Source organism: Leuresthes tenuis, unplaced genomic scaffold, assembly GCF_036924035.1.
Source record: "Leuresthes tenuis unplaced genomic scaffold, fLeuTen1.0.hap1 SCAF_23, whole genome shotgun sequence".
Taxonomy (NCBI): domain Eukaryota; kingdom Metazoa; phylum Chordata; class Actinopteri; order Atheriniformes; family Atherinopsidae; genus Leuresthes; species Leuresthes tenuis.
In genome coordinates, this window is record NW_027325377.1 from 21317820 (window position 1) to 21341599 (window position 23780).

Genomic DNA, 23780 nt, shown 5'->3' on the forward strand with positions numbered 1-23780 from the left:
AGATGTCGAATGTAAGGCCTTGAAAACTCTGCTTGATCAAAATTCCATGAAACTAACACTGCTGACGGGCTCATGGACACGGACCTGCCGCTCGCAGACGCAGGGACCAAAGACGTTAAGTGGCCCCTTCTCCCAGAAATATCACAAAAAAGAGACAGAAAACAATAAGAAATAAACTAGACATAGAAAGACAACAAAGAGTTTCAAACGAACTAAAATGTGATATAAAATGGAAAAAATGGGATAAAAACAATAGAAATGACTAATAAATAATCTTAATATAAGACCTAATAAAAAAAGAAATTATGCAGAATCAGAAAATAATTCCAATTTACCATAGATGGTCGAAAAATGCAAAACTAAATTATCACCAACATAAAATTAGACAAGTGATTTCATATTAATCCACTCAATGAATTGTTGGACTTGACCCATTGAAGAAGGAGCCACAGACTAGAAATGTTTTGGACACAATCCAGCCACATTGGTACTTCAGCAATATTGTGCTCATGACTCATTTCTGTCTGAATAAAAGTGATTCAGACATGCTGATATCGTCTAATCACTGCAAGAACAAATACCAAGAGAAAGAGGTTAAAAAACTGAGAGTAAAACTTAGTAAAATATAAAATGGTGGAAAGCTTTTACTTTTTAAGCCCTTTGCTTTAACACAATACAAACAACAGATAAAAAAGAAACAATTCAGGGAAAATATCAATAAAAAAAACAATGCAGATATGCATCAGATTTTGCTGACAGATGTTAAATGATATAACTTTCATACATAGTGGATGTAACACCATTGTTTAGGGTCAAAGGTATGATACAGTTTTGGTTAATACACAGGAAACCTAAGAATATAACACACAGTCCAGTGGTTATGGCACAGGAATTTGACCCTGTAACTAAAAGTAGCTCAGACAAAACAGTGCATAAGCTGACAAAACAATATCAAGCACGAGCAGAAAAAGAGTTTGTACTCAGATCAACAGACAAACCACTTCATACTGTTGCAGTCATTACCCAAGTTAAGTTGAATAGGATTTGACATGAGGCACCTATTCGTGTACATTTGCAAACTTAGATTAATCAACATACATGCATAATTAATATGTTTTAAGATCAGTTTCCAAACTGATCTTAAGGTAAATTGTCTCCCAAGCACATTTGGTTAGAAGAGCACAGCTTAAACAAAGTATATTTTAACACCCAGGGACTCCACCTGTGCAACATAGATTACATTGGCTTTTATCAGAGTATAAACAACAACAAAACACTTTATTGTCATTGCATTGTGTTCCCAAGAGGTGGACATTTGTACCATGCAATACTGATATTTAACAGCAGAATTTCAGAAAAGAAAGCTGCATGGATGGTAAGAGCAGAGGGATTCAGCCAGGCTAAAATGTAACAGTCACAAAACTGAAAGACTCCAATGATAAAAGCAGCCATCATTTTGAGAAAAAAAGAAAAGATTTTTCTGGCTCAAACAAGTACCTTGAGTGCTTTATTAGTGACTGATCATACATTTAAATTGATCCATCTGTTTAACCACTTAGCAAATTCCCATCTGCTGATATAGTCCAACAGACGTTGAGAGAGAGGAAAAGAACACAATTTCTGCATTTTAGTTTTTAGACTTAACCTTCTCTATAAATGTTGCTGTTTAAAAGTTAAATCTAAATAGATTATAATGCCCAAATGCCTTAAGACAAACAGCCTTGTGGTCACAGTGCTACTTATTGATCAGATGGCACAAAAGTTGTTTCACAACTTCCATCTGTTACCGAATATTCAGTCTGATGCAAACAAAATGGGCAAGTTTCACTTAATAACCCCAGAATAGTGACACTCTAAGTGAACAGGGTAGAGGCCATTTGCATTTTCCTGCCCGACTTCAGTGAGACAGTTTAGGATAGTGGTTAAAATGGTAGACAAGAGCCTAGTGGTTCCTTCTTTCTAAGTCTATAACTTTGTTTAAAAAGAAGTTTTCTTTAATACAGCTGTCCACAACATAAGTCCAAACCTTGTGCCACATGAAAACATGTGAGTTTGCTGGTTTAATGAAAAATTTTAGGTAATGTGAATGAGGATGTAGATGATTATGAATATCATCTGATTGGCTCATCTACGGTGTCTTGTAATTGGTGGATAATAGAGGTCAGAATGGGTGATCTGCCTTGGGTGAAGCTGAGTTAGGACTTCCCAAGTACGTGAAAAAGAGAAGAATAGAAGAATGGATGGCTACAAAGAGGGGTGAGATGGATCAGGTTAAAGTGTTGAGCAGGATGTAAACAATCGTTTGTGGATGCAGAAAAAAAATTAGTAATAATTAATATACTGTGTAAAAACAGAAAACCACTTCCTGGTTATACAGCTAAAATAGTCTGATGTCCTTCTCCATTGTTTTCTATGAGGAATCCATCTCCATCTCCTCATTTGCAAGGTTTGCCTCTGCGCGGCTGAAAATCTCATCTGCGGTTGGTTTCAAACGTTTGGTCACCAGCTTCAGGTTGGTCTCGTGGAGAATCACTTGGGTCAAGTACTTCTCTCGTTTGATTTGTTCCTTGACAGCATATGGGACGTCTGGGATCATGTAGGACAGGATGAACTTGGTGAAGTAAACAATGTGCTGCAATGAGAGAAGAAAGATGAAGACGTTAGTCTGACATGCTTTAAATGTTCTAATAACAGTGGGTTAAATCTTTTCTTTTTCGTCAGAATGATCTCCGGTTAATCTAGAATTATTTTACTCACCTCTAAAACAATTATGAATGCCATTTTACCAGCAACCACATGCCAGTAGAAGATGTTGTGCTCGTACTGCCTGTGGTGTCCTCCAGGAAACCGATAATCTCGATACCTAAAAGAGACATTTTTTTATTTTTTCAGACTCAGACAATTTGCTGTGCATGTGTTCCTGACATAAGTTAGCTATTATTTCATTTTATGTTTATATATTATGATATAATAAAGTTAAAAAATATAATTTCAGCTTAAAATTACTGTAGGTCAGTTTTACTGACTTAGAATATTGTAAAAATATGTTTATATGAAAACAGCCACCTTTGGCTTTGATTAAAGCTCTGAACACTATTCTGCCAAGAAGCTTTTCTTTGTGGTCTGCTGTCATTTCTCCACATGTGGTTTGAAGACAAACACGGAGCAACTGTGCATTTGTTGGCTGTGTGGTTCACACCCTCTGGTCAACCACATTCCAAACAGGTTCTATGGAAATGGGGTTGGGTTGTCTGAAGTGGCATAAACTACATAAAAAACCAAAGATCTCACACTTTGACAGTCTATCTAAGACTCAGTTTCTGTCATTTGCAGTCCAATGTTGAGGGTCCTTTGCCCACTTCAGTCTCTACCTTTTCTTTCTAGAAATTTGATCCTGCATATATATCTACTACCTGAAGCCATGTCAGCATATTTAACGCAGACACTGCAGCAGGTTATCAGACAAGACATATATATATATATATATGACATGCTTAACATGTGTGTACCAAAGATTTAGGCCATTATACAGTTTATCCACCATGCAACATATAAGTTTGTGTGTTCAAATCTCTACAACCCAACCTATCTATCAACTTAATTAAACTGTAAACCTATCATATGATCACACACATGACAGCAGGAATCTGTGTTGAATGCACGGTTGATATTACACCTTTATATCGAGACAGTTTATTCCTTTTTAAGTTTACGTGCATGAATATGAGACATTGAGTGATAGCTGGAAAGCTGATTCTGCTCAAATGCAACATGCTACAGTAGAGTTCTGTTCCTCCTTTTGAGGTATGCAGCTGTTAATGATATCATCTGAAATAATGGCAATATAAAGTGGGGTATATGTCATCATTTCAGTACTATTTAGGGAACCTGTTAGAGTATACCTCTGTTTAAATGAACAGAAAAGTATGGAATTTAATGAAAGTTCAACATAAGAAATAAACCTGCTGTTCTTACACACAACAGAAATATAAACAGAACAGATGCAGATGGGTCTGTCTTTTTACCTGCAGGTGTTGAGGTTGGAAGGGAGAGACACTTTGAGTTCGGTTAGATTTTGGCGCAAATCGTCGATGTTGAATATTGACAGGGAGCTGTTGATGTAACCCTGCATGGTGTGGTTAGTGTGATCTCCATATGGGTACACAGAGAAAGACCAGTAGTAGACCAACCGCGGGATCATGTCTGATGTAAAAGCAATGATCATAGCCTGTTGAGACACAAGAACACTGAGTGAGTGTTGTGAAAGCAGGAAGTTGGTTGTCAAGCATATTCCAGTCAATGTAAAATTAATAGTAATCTTCATGTGATTCCAAAAAAAGCTTTTACAAGCAAACACAGTGAAGACACCAGTGTTCTTTTCTACAACCTGTTACGCCTCTCGGTTAGAGATGTCTTTTGTGGAGCTTATTTTCAATTTTAAACTAAAGAAGCCTGTTTCTAGGCTGACAGCATGCAGTGATTTGCAAATCTCATACACCAATGCTGTATTATAGAACACGATGAAAGATGATTTTACTTGGTGAAAGTGAGACATTTTACTGTTTACTAAGCTATAATAGCTTATCTTGAATTTGATATACACAAACAACACATCTAAAAAAAGGCTCCATCAGTGCTGAAAGGCAGATGCAGGTTTTAGGGCAACATATGCTCCCATCCAGACATCTTTTTCGAGAAAGGCCTTGCATATTTCAGCAAGACAATGCGAAACCACATACTGTATCCATTACAACAGCATGGCTTCATAGTCGAAGAGTTATTTCACTGGACTGCCATGCATGCAATCCAGACCTTTCAACAACAGTCTTTCACAACAAACATTTGGTGAAAGACATTCGAAAAAGAAGACTCAAGACTGTTCAGCAGCAAGAAACATATATATCAGACAACAATGGGGAATGCTACTCAGAGGTAGACATGGCCCTGTCCCAACTGTTGTGAGACATGTTGCTGCCATCAAATCCAAGACAAACTAATATCTTTTTCATGAGATATTAAAATGTCTTATTTTCAACATTTGAAATGTTTTCTGTTACTTTCATACAAAACATTGGTTTCTGATCTTTTCATTGACATATTACAGTGTCCAAACATTTTTGGAATTAGGGTTAATTAAGAATTAAGGAATTAAGGTTATGTTATAGAGAGGTGCACATTCACATGAAATGACATAAAACTGAGGACAAAATGAATATAATGCTTTACAAATGTTTCACTGCAGGGCTGACACTGGAACATATACAGCACAACTATAACTAAGAAAGAACTTTGAAAACAAACTTACATTTGTTGCAACAGCCAAGATGGCAACACCTTGAAGAATGGGCTGCCAGGCTCCTATATCCTGGGCCTTCTCTGGCACATTGCGACGACACTGAGTTGTTATTTTCCAAGCATCCACCCGAATCTCAAACAGATTGTTGAGCAGAGCAAGAACCGGAGCCAGAGGGAAGGAGGCCACGAACAGGGTCACAAAGCCAAACTGGATGACTGCCAGGGATAAAGCAGAATTACATCATCCAGAACTCCACTACACCTGGTACAAGAGTGTAACTTTCATCCGTTTAAGTTCCTACAGATAGATAAACTTTATAAATTCATTTGGAGTGAACCACAGCACATGCAACCAGCTCCTGAGCTACAGCTGCAGATGTAACAGAAAATACAGGGGGGGTGAAGTTTTATGGCCATCTTACCCATCTCAAGATATTCATAGAATAGTCCCAGTTTTGAAATGGACTGGAGCTCGTAGTCCTGCTCCCAGCGAGGTTTCACCTTTTCTGAGGCCGCACGAGAGCAGTGGCGGGAAATCAGATTCTTCAACCATCTGTGAAGCACAGGAAGAGGTCACACACAGCAGCAGTAGTTTAGTGTCAGTAAGACAATGGGAAATTTACACAGGCTGTTTGTTGTCCGTTGTCTGACATTCAGTCAGAAAAGAGCTCTTTGATTCCGACTGCTTACGGTAGCAAGACCTCTTGGATGTTGTTCCAGATGGCCTTTCCCCCCATGATGATGGAGAGCTGAGTGGTCAACTCGATCAGACAACCACCGGGATCACACTGAAAAAGCAAGGCACACAAGAGGTCAGAGGTCAAAAGTTAGCAAGTTAGTTAAAGTTAGAGCTAAGCTAGTCAGACTGACAGTACCTCCTCATTTCTGTATTTTCCCAGCAAATAAACAGGGTCTCCAGGATGGCCAACTGCTTTTCCTTTTACAAAGGCAATGTAGAAACAAGAGGAGTAGTAGTTGACAAACTGAAAGAGGAACATCTTCAGTGTCAGGCTGTTCTCGTAGTCAGTCTTGGTCCGTGGAAGTTCTGGGATTGAATCAGAGATGAAAAGTTTGAGGATTGATCCATGTTCTCCTCAGGAGAGGGCAAAACTACCAATACAGCATCAACTCACCAAAATCCGTGATCCAGATGGCGACTCGCTCATAGAGAACATTGAGGATCATGATGACAACAAAGCTGATGAGGGAAGCTGTGACGGAGGTGGCCATCTGAGGCGTCACATACTCCTTTATTGGCTCTAAATTCTTCAGGTCATTTTTTCTGAGATTATATGAGAAGGTAATGAAAACAGCCAGCCGGTACACAATGATGGCCACAATGGAAGCGAGGATCAGCATAATCTAAAGAATAAAAAGCAATTGAAAACATTATTGTATAGCCTTTTTTTTGTTTTTGTTTCATTCAACATTTCATTGTCTAAATTACCATTAAATATAAATTAAAAGTTTAGTTTAGAAAGACAAATCAATATCAATAAAATTGATTCAATCTGACTTACTTTTCTAAGCTAAACAGGCAGAACACACTACTTTTTTTTTTTTTTACCTCAGACACCATCAGAGTAAACTGCAATAAAAATAATTACCCAAAATAAGACAGTCCCTATTCCTATGGACAGTCGAACGCATCGTCCACAGGCTGTGTACGGCACTTTTTCTTTCACCTGAATCACAAAGTTTCAGTTAGAAACACTGAACATTAAAAGAAACAACACATGAAACACCTTTTTTTCCAACACACTATCTTTTAACTATAGAAAAACACAAAAGAGTGAGACAATTTCCTAAAAGATTCAGGATAAGCTGGAGAAAAAAAAGCGTGTCTCACCCCCGTGACAGGGTTTTTTCTCTCGTAAATGCACTTGGCTTCATATTCTGGGCGAGGGGGCTCTGCCTGCTCCAGAAACTCCACAGTGTCCCATTCGTACTCCAACTCCGCCTGGTAACGTTTCCAAAACTCCAGGAACAAAGTGACTACAGGAAAAGAAAGGAGCCAGGAAAAAAACAAGCTGCTCAGCAAAGGAAGCAACACTTTAAACACATATAATCTGCCTGAGCTACAGGTGTGACATGACTCGAAGGTTTATTCGGACTTTGATAAAAGCAAAGGCAGTGAAACTAACAACAAGCTGAAAGTGTATGAAGCTTACCCCAGACTGACATGAAAATGGCAAACACCAAAGTTCCAAAGTTATCAAATATGCAAAGTTTCTGAAAAAAAGAGAAAGACAAAAAAATAAACAAGTAAAACAGCAGCTCAACACACTAAAACTATGTGAAGTTCAGAAAATACTGCTGACACGACCGTAAAAATCATAATATTCTACGATTAACTTTAATCAACTTTTATCTAATAAAGAACTAAGCTACACAAAGTGTTGTTAATTCAGATCGATCAGAGTAAAAATACAATAGGTTTACTGCTTAAATGAAATAAAACTCACCTTTGAAGTGTCACAAGTGCTATTTAATGTCCAGAATTTGCAGAAATCACACTGTGGACACATTACAATCCGTCCTCCAATATCAGGATCGCACACCTCTTTGCTGAAGTATTACACACACATGGGAGACATTATTAGAAAGGGTCAGCTAAAAACGAACGTTGCAAAGATTAACAGCGATGTGAAACATAAGTATGATCGTCATTTGTAGGCTTAATTGAATCTACTAAACATTCCATGTACTTCATCATTTGCAGTACCTCCAGGTGCTGGTTTCTTGAGTGTTGTATCCATAAATGAAACAGCCCAGTCCCACAACAGCAGCCAGAGCCAGCATTATTGTGTAGAAACCCAGCCAGGCGAAGTAAATCCCGATCTTCTCCCCATAATACTTCCTGTGGGGAGGACAAACAGTTCTTTGTTGAAGGGTACAGTTTCAAACATTTTCGTGAGAAGATTACGAACACCACAGGCGCACCTTATGAGGTCAAGTGGTTGCATTTTGTAGAAGCTCTTGGGATGAGCCCATTCTTGATAGAGCTGATATCTCTCACTGGGACAACCGTCCTCTTCGGATCTGACATTGAACCTACACTTAAATAACAAAACAGAAGCATTATACAAATCACTTTGTGTCCAGTAAACTAGCACCACAGCAATATACTACAGCATGCAGACAACTAGCAAAGTAAACAAGACTTACATCGTGAAGGGGATATGCGGCTTTGTACACTCCACCATCCAGCAGTTTGGTGATGCCAAACTTCTTGATGCTCCCTCGGATTTCATAGGGGGCTCTGCTCAGGATGTAATACGCCTGAGAAAAGAAGAAGAGCTTACATGTTATCTTCACCATATGCTATCATTCAATCATGTAAGATAATAATATGATTTCTGTAACTTCAAATGGGCTTTACTTTAACTGCCTTTTTATACATTTAGAAAATGAAATCCATGAATTCACTGAGCAGACGATGTTTACAAACCCCATAAAGATCTTTTTACTAATTCCATTTCATAAAAAAAGAACTTGCTGGCAGCCTGAACAGACTGAAACAGCATGTTGCAACTTGCCATCCTGCTCCTCATGGAAGGAGTGAAGAAGAGGTCTTTGTCCTTGATTAAGAAGTACTCCTGGCGGTCTTTCTCAAAAGGCGCTGTGAAGAACTCCGTCTCCTTGCTGATGAGGTCTTCACTGGGGTAAAAGGGCTTGGTGATGCAGGACAAAAAGCGCCACATGGAGGGGCGGGAGGACAGGTCGTTGGGCTGGATGGGAACCTTGATGTGCAGGACCTCAGCGTAGGTGCACAGCACATCCCACGGCATGTGAACTTTCACAAATATGAGTTTCTCATTCACTACCTGCAGAACACAGTGAGAGCTTAGTTTAAACAGGAGAGACGGGAAGAGAAACAAGCTTCAAATGGCTTTCAACTTACTGAGTGTGTGGCTTCCAACTCCAAGCCCATCTTCATTAAGCTGGCCTCAAAGTACTCTCGCCGCCTCTTCAGGGAGACAAAAAACAAAACAACAGAAAAGCTCCAGTGAGCTTCTAGTTAAAAGACTTGCAGATGATCCTGATTCTGGAGCACAGACACAAGTGTGTGTTGATGTGCCAATTTGTCCAAGATCAGCTAATCCTGTGAATGAGCACAATTAATTTTTCTAACTACAGAGAATAGAAAAGCTCTTTAGCTTTAAAAATCATTATCAAACCAGATGGTTTATTCTTTCAAGGTGAATAAAAATTTTGATGGACACTTATATACATTTCTACTATTTCATTGTAATGACTGGCTTTGTTTCAACCTGCTGTTTTTTTTTTAGTTTTTTTTTTTTTAAATGTGTCCAAGACAAACAGGAAATTTGAAAAGAAGAGAAAATTAAACACTGAACTTATATTCAAGAAAGTCAAGTTTGCATCATCTAAGTAATTTGTGCACCACCATCTCAACTGAGCCAGAGTAGGAGCAAAAGAAGGTTGCGAAACGTCTGTTTGGACGAGTTTGACAGTGAAAAAACAACATGAAGGGAGTGTCTGACGGAGACGGCGGAGCAGCTCACACGTCAGTGGAGCTTTGGTTTGGTCTGGTATGATTGTGAATGAGACATTTCTTCAGCTGCGTTGGATCTGCAGCGAGGAGGCACGAGCTCTGACTTTGACTGATTGAACCAGCTGGGTTTTCCAAGTACTTACCTCAAACTGGCTTATCGGCTTTTACAGATAGGGGTTGTGTTGCAGGGCATGTTTTCAGTTTACACTACCTGCTGCAGAAAAGAAGCTCCCTCTATCATATCAGATTTCAAAGACTTGAACACGCATCATGATTTTATAAATCACAGAAGACATTCTCAATTTCAAAACTTCTCGAGGCTTTAAATTGCAACACCGTAAGTCTTTAATGTGAATAGTTCCATAGTTTCACCACACATTATATTGCGCAAACAAAAAGTAAGCCCATTGTGAAAGAGTGGTGGCAACAAACACACCTGAGTACACCAGCTCATGCCTCAGTTTTCAGTTCTTTCTCCACTTAAAAACTGAATTTACAAGTTTATTTTTGATAAATAATACTGTCAGGCAGAGTTTAGACGAGAAAACTTGTGACCAAACTGGTCTGATCTGAGTTTGCTTGCAAAGCATTTCGGTGGTCTAAGTGAAGGAACGATGTTCTTCATTTGCTCTTCCTCCCTTCCTAAAGTCCTAAAGCAGACGGCTGAACTGAACACTCCAAACGTCGAAGCGATGTTTAATCTTCTTCACAGTCACAGGTAAATAGTTTAAAGTCAAACACTGTCATCCTGGCGCAAATACAAAACACCTTTTACAAATAATGCACGGCCTTATATCTTCTAAAAGGAACTTATGAATAACCCGATAAAACACCAGAAAATAAAGTTTTAATCAAAAACCTTTTACAGTGGAAGGTAAGCTTATATTTTTATTTCAGACATAATCTAAAATCCACTGTTTTTAGAACCACATTCTTTAGCAGATCTTTAACTGTGTAAGTATTGTTTGACTTGACTTATCAAAGGAACATCTGCAGTACTTAACAGTACCTACAGCTGTTTTATATATATATATATTTGTATGTTATACCGTATATAAATACTATACTGAACCAAGTGGGTCAGAAAGACGAAAAAACTTACTTTACGCCTTTGGAATGTGTGCCTCTTGTCAAAGTCCTTCTTGTCCTCATCTTCATACACCAAGATGAAATCAATCCTCCGCACGCCGTCATTGAAGAATAAGGAGTCTGGTTTGTCATTGAAGTCCACCTGAGGGCAAAAACAGGGATCATCGGGCAGCTCTACTGGCTGAAAGTCATATTCCTCCTCCTCCATAATGTCATACATGTTGAACACCATGAAGAGCAAAAGGACAGTTTTTAGACGGTCCGAGCCGAGATATTGTTTAGAGCCGTCCTTGACGGGCTAATTTCATCTCTGATGTTGGACTTGAAGGGGAAATGGGAAATGTCAACAAACATTAGGTTACCCGCCCTCTGCCTCCTTCCCTCCCTCTCTCCACATAAAAAGACTTGTGACAACACAAGGCATGAATAAAGCTCTCGCTGAAATTGGCAACTATCTTGAGAGCTGCCTCTCATGTTAGAGTGTCCTGATTGTTCCTTCCTTCCTTCTCTTAATTTTTTATTGCTACCAAAGAAATTTAGGAAAGGAAAGACAGATATTTAAGAAGTCATCATAATATCAAGTACAAGTACAATCCACCAGTAAGTGTACAACCAACAGATGCAGATAACTCTTTAGACCGACATCAACAGACAGTGGTGGCTCACCAGGTGTGCTTTGGCTACTGTTGCTCCTTCTTTGATAGAGTGATATGTGGGTAAAAACTCCTGAGGGTACACTGTGAAGAAAAAGACCAGGCGCGTGGATAAGGATACGATCCCCTTTTAATATAAAACAAATATATATATGCTTTTAATTGCCTTATCAGTTAGTTGTGCTATGTAAATAAATGAGCCTTGCCTTACCTTGCCAATCTGGAGGCAAGCATAGAGACAAAAAAATGCAGCAAACAATAAATAACAGTTTGAATTTCAGCAGGGAGGTTTTGTGGCAATATAGGTTGGTTCAAACTTTCACCCACAAATAGAAGTAATACACACGAGTGAAATCTTACTAATCATGTCCTTCACAGCTGTAGTGCCAAAGTTTTCTCAAACTCTGAGCCAGAAATGTCCATTTCATTAGCCCTCCGTGCACTAAACTTTCACATTTTATGCTTATCTATATTCTAGAGAGATTTACAAATTTAAAATGTTCATGCAGGAATATCATTTATAACCTGATTTACATCAAATCTCATTCCTTAAGAGACACCTTTTTTGTGGATGTTGACAGTATAAATGTAAAAAGAATAAACACAGATATCCAAACTCCCTCTAATAAGCCCATAAAACTTCACAAGAATGATTCAACATAGCTTTCTGTTCTGGATGTTTTAGCGTAAAACTGCTGTATAATAATGAAGGTTATCGTTGATGCAAACCCTCCACATACAGGTATATATTTATGCTTTGCTTGTGCTTCATCCTGCTCAGCTGCGTTTTCTCCAGGAAACTGACCACAACAACATTAACATTCAGCCTCGAAGATTATTCATTTCCCTAAATGCGCTGTTCCTGTTGATACTTTTAAAACTCTCACAGACAATTTCCCCGCTCTCCTCAAGGTTGTACAACCCTTTGGGATTAAAAGAGGAGGGATATGTCACCGTCGCCCGCTAAATGCTCAGTTTACAGCATCAAAACCCCTGAAAACATAAAAGGAAAACAATGCATGCTCCACCATAAACTTGATAAATGTGTCAAAGTGCAAAACAGATGACACAACATCCAATATGGAAAGTCTTGTAATCCTGCCATTAAAGTGGAATACTAACTAAGGACAGATGTTGTTTTCAAAACACTGGCCATAGTAACATGGTGGGAAATCATGTAAGACTTTCCGTTGACAAAGACAGAGCTCTAACTTTGCATTTTGACAGTTCAGACTCTAGTTGAACAGTCAAGGCATCTTTTTATTCTTTGTTTTTTTTGGCTTCAGCAGGTCCACTTGGAAATCAAACACCGGATGCCTCGACAAATCTGAATCCTGGATGTTTTTTTAAGATCTCACAGGTTAACTCTCAACACAAACCCCAGGGAAAAAAAACACGGAATCGATCCACAGCGAAGCAGTGAGTCTGATTCTTTTCCAAAAGAATATAGAAACTAAGACCAAAACGTGCCACCTACACTTAAAAATATCTTGCTCTGCCACAACCCACCAACTGAGAATTAACTTCCTCTCTAGAGATCATTACAAGAGAAGAAAAAAAATAGACAGGAAATGCTTACCAACATGAAATACTGGGAATGTGTAGCGTTTGTCACAAATGGACTGTAATGTAATCTCCAGGAACATAACAACTCAAATAGAAACCTATAAAAACAATTCTTGGTAGCTTGTAATTGTGTATTCTCCATGTGAGATAAGATCATCCATCCATCCACTTTCTTTTCCTACTTAAATCAATTAAGGGTCGTGTGAGGGCCGGAGCCTAACCCAGCTGTCACTGGGCGAGAGGCGGGGTACACCCTGGACTGGTTGCCAATCCATCACCAAGCGAGATAAGACTGGTGCAAAAACTTCCAGCAGATGACTGGCAGTATTGGTTCAGTGGTACAGGTGACAGAGCTGTTTCCATGACTGAGCTACAGCAGCTGTGTCATGGATGCAGCATCCAGTTTACAACACTGTAAAGACAGCACTAGGTCGATCTGTTCTGATGTCCAGCTCCTGAATCACTGTTTATCATGAAAGTGAAGTGACTCTAAATGTAATAAAGGGGCCGGTATACTTCACACAGCATGATCAGAAAATAAGTTAATAATTCATCAGTCCATCAAAGGGAGTGCACTCTGACATGTTGTTGTCATTTCCATGTGGTGATGGATTTTTAATACATTGCTCATGACTTTTGCCAAAAACAAACTGATCTTTCAGTCAGTAAAGAGCTTCCTAGAAATATATATCTCAATATACACGTGTTGCTAAAAACCAGACAGACACAAAGGAGCTTACAGGAGAAAGAATCTATCCAATCTTTCTAAAGGCACACATTGTTAAGCTCCAGCACGTCTATTTTAAGATTTGCTTCAGAGACGAGCCAGAGCAACTTCTGTTGAACGGTTATCTCACTGTTCCAGTCTGTAGTCGCAGGAATCTAAAAAATCCAAATAACAAAAGAGTGACAACAAATGAAATCTCTTCCAGCTAGTCTGTAGCTTCTCAGAGGAGCCGCATCTTGGGATTTATTTACCAACTGGTGGTGAATTACTAACTGAAAGGCACATTTTCATACATTACAGATTGTTGTGCAAATTTGTGCGACATGCGCCATGTGCTGAACGGTTATTCTCGTGCATGTAGTTTGCATTATCTGCTCACTCAACCTTTTAAAGGAGAAGACACAATGGAACCCACACCCATGATCTGTGTGTAAAAGTTGTAAACTTTTGTGTGTAATAATGTAAGATGCGAAAGATAAAATCAGTAGATTGACCTCAAATAGGTTTAAAGGTTACATATAAAAACCATGCTCTTTAACTAGAGAAATGATGGATGAATACTTCAACTATCTGACGGACAGCATCACGTGAAAGCTGCTATGAAACCAGACAGAACGTCAGCACATGCACACAAAAGCAAAAATTGTGTCTTGCGAAAGATAAAGTGGCAGTCTCACCAACTTCCTCTTCAATCATGCCCATCTCCGTGTCACCCATCTCCTCCATGTCAGAGACGGACTCCATCTCTAAGATGTCGCTTTCGTTCATAGTTTCCAGATCGAGGGGCTCAGTCACATCACCAAAAACATAAACTTCTTTACATTAGCAGACATAGATCGGCAGTACAGTGCTGTTGTTTCAAAGCGGAACCGCGTCTCCCACACATTCCTGCTTTATTTCACTACACAGCTTGAAACAGCTAAAGTTTGGTCAAGTTGAGGCTTGAGAAAATGAAAATCATAAGGGTGGGGTAGGTGGGAGGAGGCGGAGGGTAGAAGGCTCCGTCGATTTTAACAGTTACGCCCACTGTAGTTACACTGTTGGAAACACTCGTTTTAAAGACATTTATCAACACAAGTCAGCCTATTAATTGGATATCGTGTAGAAAAACAACTTTCAGTCGTAGTCAAATTCAAATTCAAGTCAAAGTCAAACGTGAAATTACTGTTGCAGTTTCATTGTACGAAAATTATTGCCAAAGCAAAGCTTGACAGGGAAGCAGGTCGAGAGTTAAAACTTCTAAGAACTTAAGAAATCAGTTTGAACTTCAAACGTCAACCTGGGTTATACCCAAATGAGGTAGGAACTATTCTAACTTACTATTTGACTCGGGGACTGGAAATGACGAGGGAACGTCACAGAACACATTTCCACCAATAACAAACCTGCTAGCTTGGAACGGCTTTAAGTGCATTGTTTGTACATGTCTCTTCCAAGTATGTACAAGTGTTTTCTAATGTTTGCAGGCTCGTTAGTTACTTAGAAGACATTTAGCTCAGTATTATACAATAACATACGAGTGTTTTTTCCCCACTGCTGATGGTAAACGTGAATCAGCGAATACATAAAACCATATAGTCTTAGCTAACGGGCTAACGCAGTGGCCTATGACATGCTACTGTAGCAGATCGGGTGACTTCAGCTCGCAGATGATTCGGAGTTGGTCATGATAAACATGTCCTAGCAGCCTGACAGGGAGTTTAAGTTTTTAAATTTAGCTCTAAGAGAGCATCCTCCGGTTTACTGAAGCTTTAGAGTTTTTAATGACCAGAAAGCTGTCTGCTGATAGGTTTTTATCCAGGTGAGTTCACAGTGACTGATCTATATGAAATTTTTGTATGAAATCAACCACCATGGAATGAACTGAATTATATTTCTTTAGGTGTTGTGGATTTTGCCGTGCGAGAGCAGAAGTAGAGCAAGCCTGAGTGATAACTGTCACGGATGTCATGTAAGGACAAACTAACAGCAGCCTATGAGACAGATAAGAATGATATAATCACCGCTTGTTATATATGTGTATGCTGCTAGATTTCTGATAACCAGGGCTTAACATTACTGAGTTCTTCTATCATTCTTCCAGATCAGCACACACTGCAGTTTTGCAAAATGAAGATGTTCTCAGTGGCACACAAGACCGTCTTTGTAGTGGACCACTGTCCCTACATGGCAGAGTCAAGTCGTCAGCAGGTGGAGTGCGACGTGCTGACAAAGAGCCGAGCTCAAGGGGTTATTCCTTTGGCGCCGGTGTCCAAGTCACTGTGGACCTGTGCCGTCGAGTGCTCCATGGAGTACTGCCGAATCCTCTACGATGTTTACCCAGTGGACAAACTGGTGAGCTTTGTTTTTGCAGCCCAAGCTTATTGTCCACCACTGGGTTGCAGAAGTGATGTAATGGGGAAAAAAAAGTAAACATTTTTGAAGGGACACTCAAAGTCTTGAGTGTTTTAGTGACTCTAATCTGGGTGCATCAGTGATGTCGATAGTGCCATTGACTTTTTCTGTCCTTTACAGGTTAATTACATAGTGAGTGATTCAGAATTCCACATCTTGAACAGCTGGAGGCGGGAAGATCAGAGCACTCATGAGGTAAAACAAAAAAAACAACTGACCACTAAACGTTACTAAGGAGCCATTTCAACAAAATGACAGCGATCATTTTCGTGCAGAAGTCTTCTCCTGAATTAGGTAGTTTCCCTCCGTGTCTTTGCAGCTCATGTCAGCTCTGGCAGCTGTTGGGCCGCCCAATCCACGTGAGGATCCGGAGTGTTGCAGCATCTTGCACGGACTGGTTGCTGCAGTGGAGTGTTTGTGCAAGATCACAGAGTTGCAGCACGAGAGACGCACAACTCTGATGGAAACTGCCGAGAGAGTTGCCAACAGAGGCCGAATTATCTGCCTAACCAATGCGAAAAGGTAAATGCTGCCAGTAACAAGGCATTAATCAGAGGTTTTCTAAGAAGTATGTCACATGCAACAAATGCTTTACTCATTTGTTCATCTTATGAATTGAAAATATTACTCTTTAAAGTAAAGACGATAATTTCATTACATTCTATGCCCAGTGGCCCCCAGCTTTACAGTTTATCCATAGCACGTAGATGTTGTCACTTTACCTGTTCGTATTTAGAGGATGTCATACATCTTTTCTCTTTTTGTATTTTACCAACAGTGATACTCATGTGCGGATGTTGGAGGACTGCATTCAGGAAACCATTTTAGAACAGAACAAGCTGGCAGCAAGCTCAGACAGGTCAGCAGGTTGCGAAAAAAAGGGATCTTTGAGTTGGTGAAGAAATTTGTGAAATATTTATCGATCATACCCATTCCTGGATTTGACCTTTGGTTTTATTTCTTGTTGTGGTTTGGTGGTTGGGACTTTTAGGCTGATGGCCATCCAGCAGTGTGACCTGGTTCTAATTCACATCTACCCACAGGGTGAGGACACACTGGTGTCTGACCGACCCAAAAAAGAGGTGGGAGAAAAACCCTAGGGCTCAGCTACATCTAACCTTATCTTGTCACAGCTGTCAGTTCTAACTTTACCGCTCTCTTGCTGTTCCAGATCTCTTCTCTGCTCACCAGCGAGGTTCACAGTGTTCGCGCTGGGAGGCACCTGGCCTCCAAACTCAACATTCTCGTGCAGCAGCACTTTGACTTGGCTTCCACCACCATAACAAACATCCCCATGAAAGTAAAGAGCTTTTTCTTCTTCTTCCTGCCTTTCGTGTGTGGTTTTGCTCATTGCTTTTTAACCTACTTAAACTTTGACATGTTTTTTTTGCTGCTTTAAAAAGTAAAGTCAGATTTTAGTGCACAATCACTTCTCTTTTATTGCTTACATTCTCCTTTCTCACTCATAATATTCCATTTGCTTGCTTAATCTTTAGGTATCTGCTCTTCCCTCCCTAAAATAACGCATGAAATTTTGCAGTCTCATCCTTTTGTTTATTTCATCTGCATGTTGATATGACTGTGACCCTGCTGCTGGTTTCATGCTGTATTTTCTGTTTTGCTAGCCCACATTAAATGTTTGCGAACAGGTTAGTACTCTGATCACACACACATCAAACTAAGGAAGGGGCAGAGTTTACACCGTGTACTGTGTTTAATTTAAGCATCATTAAGAGCTTCTTTTTTTTTTTTATCTGACTATTGCCGGACAGATTTGATGGTGAGGCTCGAGCAGAGGACGGGCAACGCTGGTCTGGGAGTGCAGAGTTGTGCTGTGAAAGTTGAAATCTTGCACAGCAGAAAGTGGCCTTTTACGTTTCGAAATATCACCTTAAAACTGTACTAAACAAATTCAAATGTAGAGAATCTAAAACAAAACAAAAACAAGCTTAGACCATGTGATAATGAGACCAGCGTTTCCTCCCCTGATTTATTTATGAACCTCATTGTCTGTTAGGTTTGGATGGCATTAAACTTGTCTAGACTTCCCCGACTCTCTGTCCCACACCTTTACAGCCCTCCATGACAAACACTTTTCATTTAGTGTCTCGATGTTGTCAGTTGTACTGTCTTGATTACTTTTTTTCTTTTACATGACCATCCGTAAATATAGCTAATTCTCTTTGATCATTCTCAGTTTGACTAAATTAAAGCCCTATTGCCAGCATTCAATGCCTGAGCCCAAATATATAGTTTTTTGTTTTTATGTAGTCAAACAACTATCAAAGTAGCGTAAACAGACCAGAACACTAGTCTCTGAACTAAGGAGAAGAAGACATGCTTGAGTCACTGAGCGAGCCAACATTTTCCTTTCACTTTGTCCATCATCACTTACCCTTTGGAACATGAAATCAGCAGTGTTACTCTACTTTATAAGAGCTGACTTCACACTAACCGGTCGTTGTTATTGTCTGTGCGGACGGACAGGAAGAGCAGCATGCCAACACCTCTGCTAATTACGACGTTGAGCTCCTGCATCACAAAGACGCCCACCTGGAGTTCTTTAAAAGTGGTGAGTGCTTCACGCTTCGTACATGTCAGCGCTGTTGGTGCGAGTTCCTGTTTAATTGATCAGTTGAGCTTAATGTTGAGCTGTATGACAGTGATTGGGCTCGAAGCAGCTTTCGTTATTTATTACATCACCCTTGTGTGAAAGCTGATCTGATGAGTCTTTGAAATCTGTGATTTAATGTACAAAGTCTTCCAAAACATTTAAACCCTGTATTTAACCCTGTATAACTGGACAGCTGTGGGGTTGCATCACCCCTTCTTTTAACAATTTTAACAAGCATCTAAAAAAAAAAGACCATTTGATGCACCGTTTTTGTACAGTTTACAAATGAATATAGTTTGACTGATTTTCAGATCATTTCTATAAATACTCTGTTTTATTTACACTATTATATTTTAAGATTTGGTTCATCCAGACTGATCACATGTCGTCTTTTTGTTGAGCAGGAGACTTGCATATGGCCGGAACCAGCACTCGGGAAAATGGACTCAAAGAGACCGTGACCCTGAAATGGTGCACTCCACGAACCAACAGCATCGGTGGGTGAAGTCGGCACATGTTCTCACGTTTGTTTTCATTTTTTTGCATCCATTACACTTTTCCTTTGGTCATTTTGAAGCTGTTGTGGCTTAAGAAGAGATTTAAAGGATTTCCTTTTTAGGGAAGAAAAAAAAATCAGTGAAAGAGGTATTATCAACTCGATGTGCAATAATCAATCATCTCTTCATCTTTGTTTTCTTAAACCCACTGCAGAGCTGCATTACTGCACAGGAGCTTATCGCATCTCCCCGACAGACGTAAACAGTCGTCCCTCGTCGTGTTTAACAAACTTTCTTCTAAACGGTAAGCTGGACCAACCTTTTTTAAAAAAAAAAATATCTAGATCAGATCGATTTTTCTTGTCCATTCATTGTTGTTGCAGCTCTCCTTGGACTCTTCCTGGGATGATGTGTAAACCATTTCCACGGTGATCTGGAAACTAATGTTAGCCTTGTTTAATGATTTCCTCTCGTTTTTCCCGCAGGTCGATCAGTGCTGCTCGAACAGCCGCGGAAGTCGGGGTCAAAGGTCATCAGCCACATGCTAAGCAGCCATGGAGGCGAGATTTTCCTGCATGTGCTCAACAGCAACCGCTCCACCTTAGAGGACCCGCCCTCCATCAGTGAGGGCTGCGGAGGCCGAGTGACGGACTACAGAATCACTGTACGTTCAACTCACAGTCGCTGTGTTAAAATAAACGACTCAATTATTCTGTCTGTAAACTTAAAAAGAAAAAAATTTCCCACCAGGATTTTGGTGAATTTATGAGGGAGAACCGGCTGACTCCAGTTTCAGAGTCTTCCCATGATCCTTCGGGGAAGCTACCCGTTGAGAGGGCCAAATCTCAGCTGGAGCGTCACACCAGATACTGGCCAATGATCATCTCCCAGACCACCATCTTCAACATGCAGGCGGTGAGCACACACTCAGCCTCCTCCCTCAATTAATTCCAGCAGAGATTTCCATCATACTAGTCGACTTCTTAAATGTCCGGATCTTCATTTTTTTGCATGCGTGTGTTCTTGATTTCCTCCAAAAGGTGGTTCCTTTGGCTAACCTGATCGTGAAAGAAACTCTCACTGAGGAGGACGTTTTGACCTGCCAGAAAACTGTCTATAACCTGGTAGACATGGAGAGGAAGAACGACCCACTCCCCATTTCCACAGTTGGATCCAGAGGCAAAGGCCCCAAGAGGTATTTCATCACATGACATCATTTGTTAAAAGCATCCTCCAGCATCAACCCGAGTTTCATCAGATAAACAGCCAGCAGGGGTGGTAATGCATCTGCACTGGTGTTGTCTTCAGGGATGAACAGTACCGTATAATGTGGAATGAGCTGGAAACACTGGTGAAAACTCACGCCGGCGCCACTGACAGACACCAGCGAGTTCTGGAGTGCATCATTGCCTGTCGCAGCAAACCTCCAGAGGAGGAGGAAAGGAAGAAAAGAGGGAGGAAGAGAGAAGACAAGGAGGACAAGACAGAGAAAAATGGCAGCAAAGAGACAGAAGATAAAACCTGGCAGGACTCTGAGAGGTCAGTAGGTTCTGTTGGATTACAGTTTGTTGGCTTTCATGTGCAGCTTTCTCCCACCATGAGGGTTTCATGTCAGTTTGACCCAAGCACCAAAATTAATTGCATTTGCATTAATATCTGTTTTCTCGTGCTACACTTTACCGAAGACTAAAGGGTTTGCTGGAGAAGGAAGATCAGGAGTCAGAGGTGATCAAGGATTCCCCGGACTCACCGGAGCCGCTCAACAAGAAGCCACGCCTGATGGCAGAGGAGGTTCAGCCGCCGGAGAGAGCAAAAGGTTCCAGTGCTCATCATTTTATCTCTGCTCAGAATTAAACAAAAACAAAGTTAGCTTTGAGAAATCATTAACAAACCTCCAGATGAGGACAGACTTCCTCTGCGGTCTTTGTGTTCACAGGCAGTTTCAAATATTTTTATTAGTTTGTAGTCAAGATGGACACAAATGACTGATTTCCAGCTGCTGAATTCAACTTTGTTTAAAGCGTGAAACATCTACTTATAAAACTTTTGTATTCCAGGATTCAGAAAATACATTTATAATGAAAGGGAAAAACTACAATATGGAGTATGAATCTCAGCAGCATATAACAGTAACACGTTTAATGTCTTCGGCAGTTTCAGACTTTCTTGCATTACTTCCAGCGTTTTAAAGCTGTCGCCCCGTCTCCGCAGGTCCCGTCTCACTCCTCACCATGTGGACCAATCGAATCACTGCGGCCAATTCCAGAAAGCACCAGGAGTTCAGCGGAAGAGCGAGCTCCGTCAACGACAAGTTTGAGTTGTACCAGCACCTCAAAGACGAGAATGGGTGGGTCATTAGAAAATAATGGCTCAATCCTTTATGGATGGAATCCTGCTCTCAAGCTGAAGAAATACGCTTTAATAAACATGCATCTATCAAGCCTTGCCTTTGCACTGTGATTTTTTTTTCATGCACTAAACTGAGATGTCCTCTGTTTGCAGGATGGATGTTCATGAAAATGGAAAGGCCTCCAGATGATGTTTCCACAGCTTTCCAGTGCTCCATCTCATTCAAGGATGAAACTGAGGACCAGTGTTTTTATGAGTTTGGAGTCATCTTCTGCTCCCAAAACATGGACATGGAAATGTGGGGGACAGTGAACTCAAACAGGGAATTTATACATTTTTACTCATAATTTTGTAGATATGCTGTTCACATATTGTAAAACACAATAAAAGCCGACTGTAGAAAAGATTGCTGTTGGATTTAAAAAAATGTTTTTTTTTTTTATCAAATCATGGTGAATGCGACTAAAGCCTTCATCATCAATAGAGTGAGGCCTTTAAACCCAGACATCTTTATAGGAACATGTTTATTGCTACTGCTCTCAGTTTGATGCGCAGCTGATAGTTTTGGATTAGCTTCCAGCTGCTTGCAACAAATGATGGACAGATTAACAATTGACGTGTGTAGCATCATAGTGAAGCCTTCTACAGAAGTCTCTGGGGGGTACATTAGACATTATATGGCATATGCTTGCAGTCTTACTGCCCACAAAGGTCTCTGTTCATTTGACTTAATTTGTCCCTCCAAAACATTTCCGTATTTAATAATGAAAGATATTCCTCTGAAGAATTGCTTAGAAAGGTCTGAAAAAGTTCTTGTCATGTGAAAAAGTGGTCCAAAAGTCCAGAGCCTGGGCCACTGGGCTTTCATAGGAGCTGCTTTCAGTTGGTGGGATACAGCTGCTCACATCCTGCGCCACAGATTTGCCACATAATGTAAATGAAGGCTCCAGGCTCAGCGTTTGGTGACTGAGGATGTTGTGTACGCCTCCTGAGCAGTAGGGGGCGCAGTTGGATCTAAGTATTTCTTCAACTGAAATACTGAAAAAGGATTAGTTGCACTTGGAGCTTTTAGTACTGATGGATCTGTATTTAAATGTGTTTATTCCTGGGACCAGACTTTGAGAGTTTGCTGCTCTGATTGCATGTCTTGCAGATTCCCACTACTTGAATGTGTCTTTGAGCAATGGGCCAGACAGGATTTCAGGGGGTTCTGATGAAGAAAAGCTCACTGGCCAAGACACAGCTGTTTGTAACAATGAAACCTGGAAATTCTCTAAACCTCTGCGGGTGTGTTTGGCCATTTTCCAAAGAACACCGAGAGTTAAAAATGTGGGATAAGTCTATAGCAGTGATATCAGAGATGAGAGTTTGTTCAGTAGAAACAGGATTTGTGACCTTTGACGTTTTGTACCGTCCACTGAAAGCGGGATGCTTAGAGGGAAAAGCTGGTTTAGATGTCGTTAGTGACGGTTCCAACAAGAATGCTGAGAGTTTCGACTCCAGCTAAGTAAAGGCAGCCGATCAGTTAATGTGGTTGGTGACACTTGCTGAGTTGTTAGCCAAGACTTCACATCCTGTATCGTCTCTGATGGAGCAGGGAGCAAATTTTGGATCGTTTCACAGCACTGAGTGACTTAGAGCAACTCAGTCATTCAACATGGTGACACGTGAGGAAACGGATGAGTTGGTGGGACTTTTTTTGGATGATTGCAGTGACTAACGTCTTAGATGTGGAGCTCAGGAGCAGGACATGGTTAAAATTCTCTGTAGAGTGGATAAGAAACAGACGTGGGGACGTGGAGTGCAGATCTGACAGTGCTGTGGTTTTCACCAGGTTCTTGGTGATAAACCGTGTGGTTTAGAAAGAGTAAACAGTATATTTTCATATCATTAATGATTCATATGACTGCAATCCTGTGAAAGTGACAAACCACATAAAGTCCAAACTTAACTTTGAACCTTTATCAAGTCTTTAGGTGACAGGTTGCAACTATTTAGCCAATTTTAGAAAAGTACAAGCTTTTCTCTTTGGGCTTCTGCTTTTGGGGCCACGTTGCTGAGGAGGATCAATCGGAGG

General features: G+C 40.3%; 2 protein-coding genes across 2 annotated transcripts; one reads left to right on the plus strand and one right to left on the minus strand.

Moving 5' to 3' along the window:
- Positions 1-376: 376 nt before the first annotated feature.
- Positions 377-14801, minus strand: ano6 (anoctamin 6). Its single transcript, XM_072377156.1, has 20 exons — positions 14527-14801; positions 11570-11640; positions 10917-11045; positions 9200-9265; positions 8835-9122; positions 8464-8577; positions 8239-8354; positions 8021-8155; positions 7761-7863; positions 7467-7527; positions 7145-7290; positions 6903-6980; positions 6429-6657; positions 6171-6340; positions 5986-6083; positions 5718-5848; positions 5306-5511; positions 4026-4228; positions 2758-2863; positions 377-2632 (listed from the first exon to the last, which is right to left on the minus strand). The coding sequence occupies exons 1-20, from the start codon at positions 14615-14617 to the stop codon at positions 2411-2413; spliced, it is 2763 nt and encodes a 920-aa protein (XP_072233257.1). The 5' UTR covers positions 14618-14801; the 3' UTR covers positions 377-2410.
- Positions 14802-15211: 410 nt separating this feature from the next.
- ints13 (integrator complex subunit 13) lies at positions 15212-22107 on the plus strand. The gene is made up of 18 exons (XM_072377311.1): positions 15212-15650; positions 15732-15800; positions 15933-16183; positions 16364-16438; positions 16563-16765; positions 17022-17102; positions 17235-17325; positions 17415-17543; positions 18731-18815; positions 19262-19354; positions 19569-19658; positions 19840-20018; positions 20105-20269; positions 20395-20549; positions 20663-20893; positions 21040-21170; positions 21566-21701; positions 21857-22107. Exons 2-18 carry the CDS (start codon positions 15794-15796, stop codon positions 21891-21893), a joined length of 2139 nt encoding a protein of 712 aa, XP_072233412.1. The 5' UTR covers positions 15212-15650; positions 15732-15793; the 3' UTR covers positions 21894-22107.
- Positions 22108-23780: the final 1673 nt, after the last annotated feature.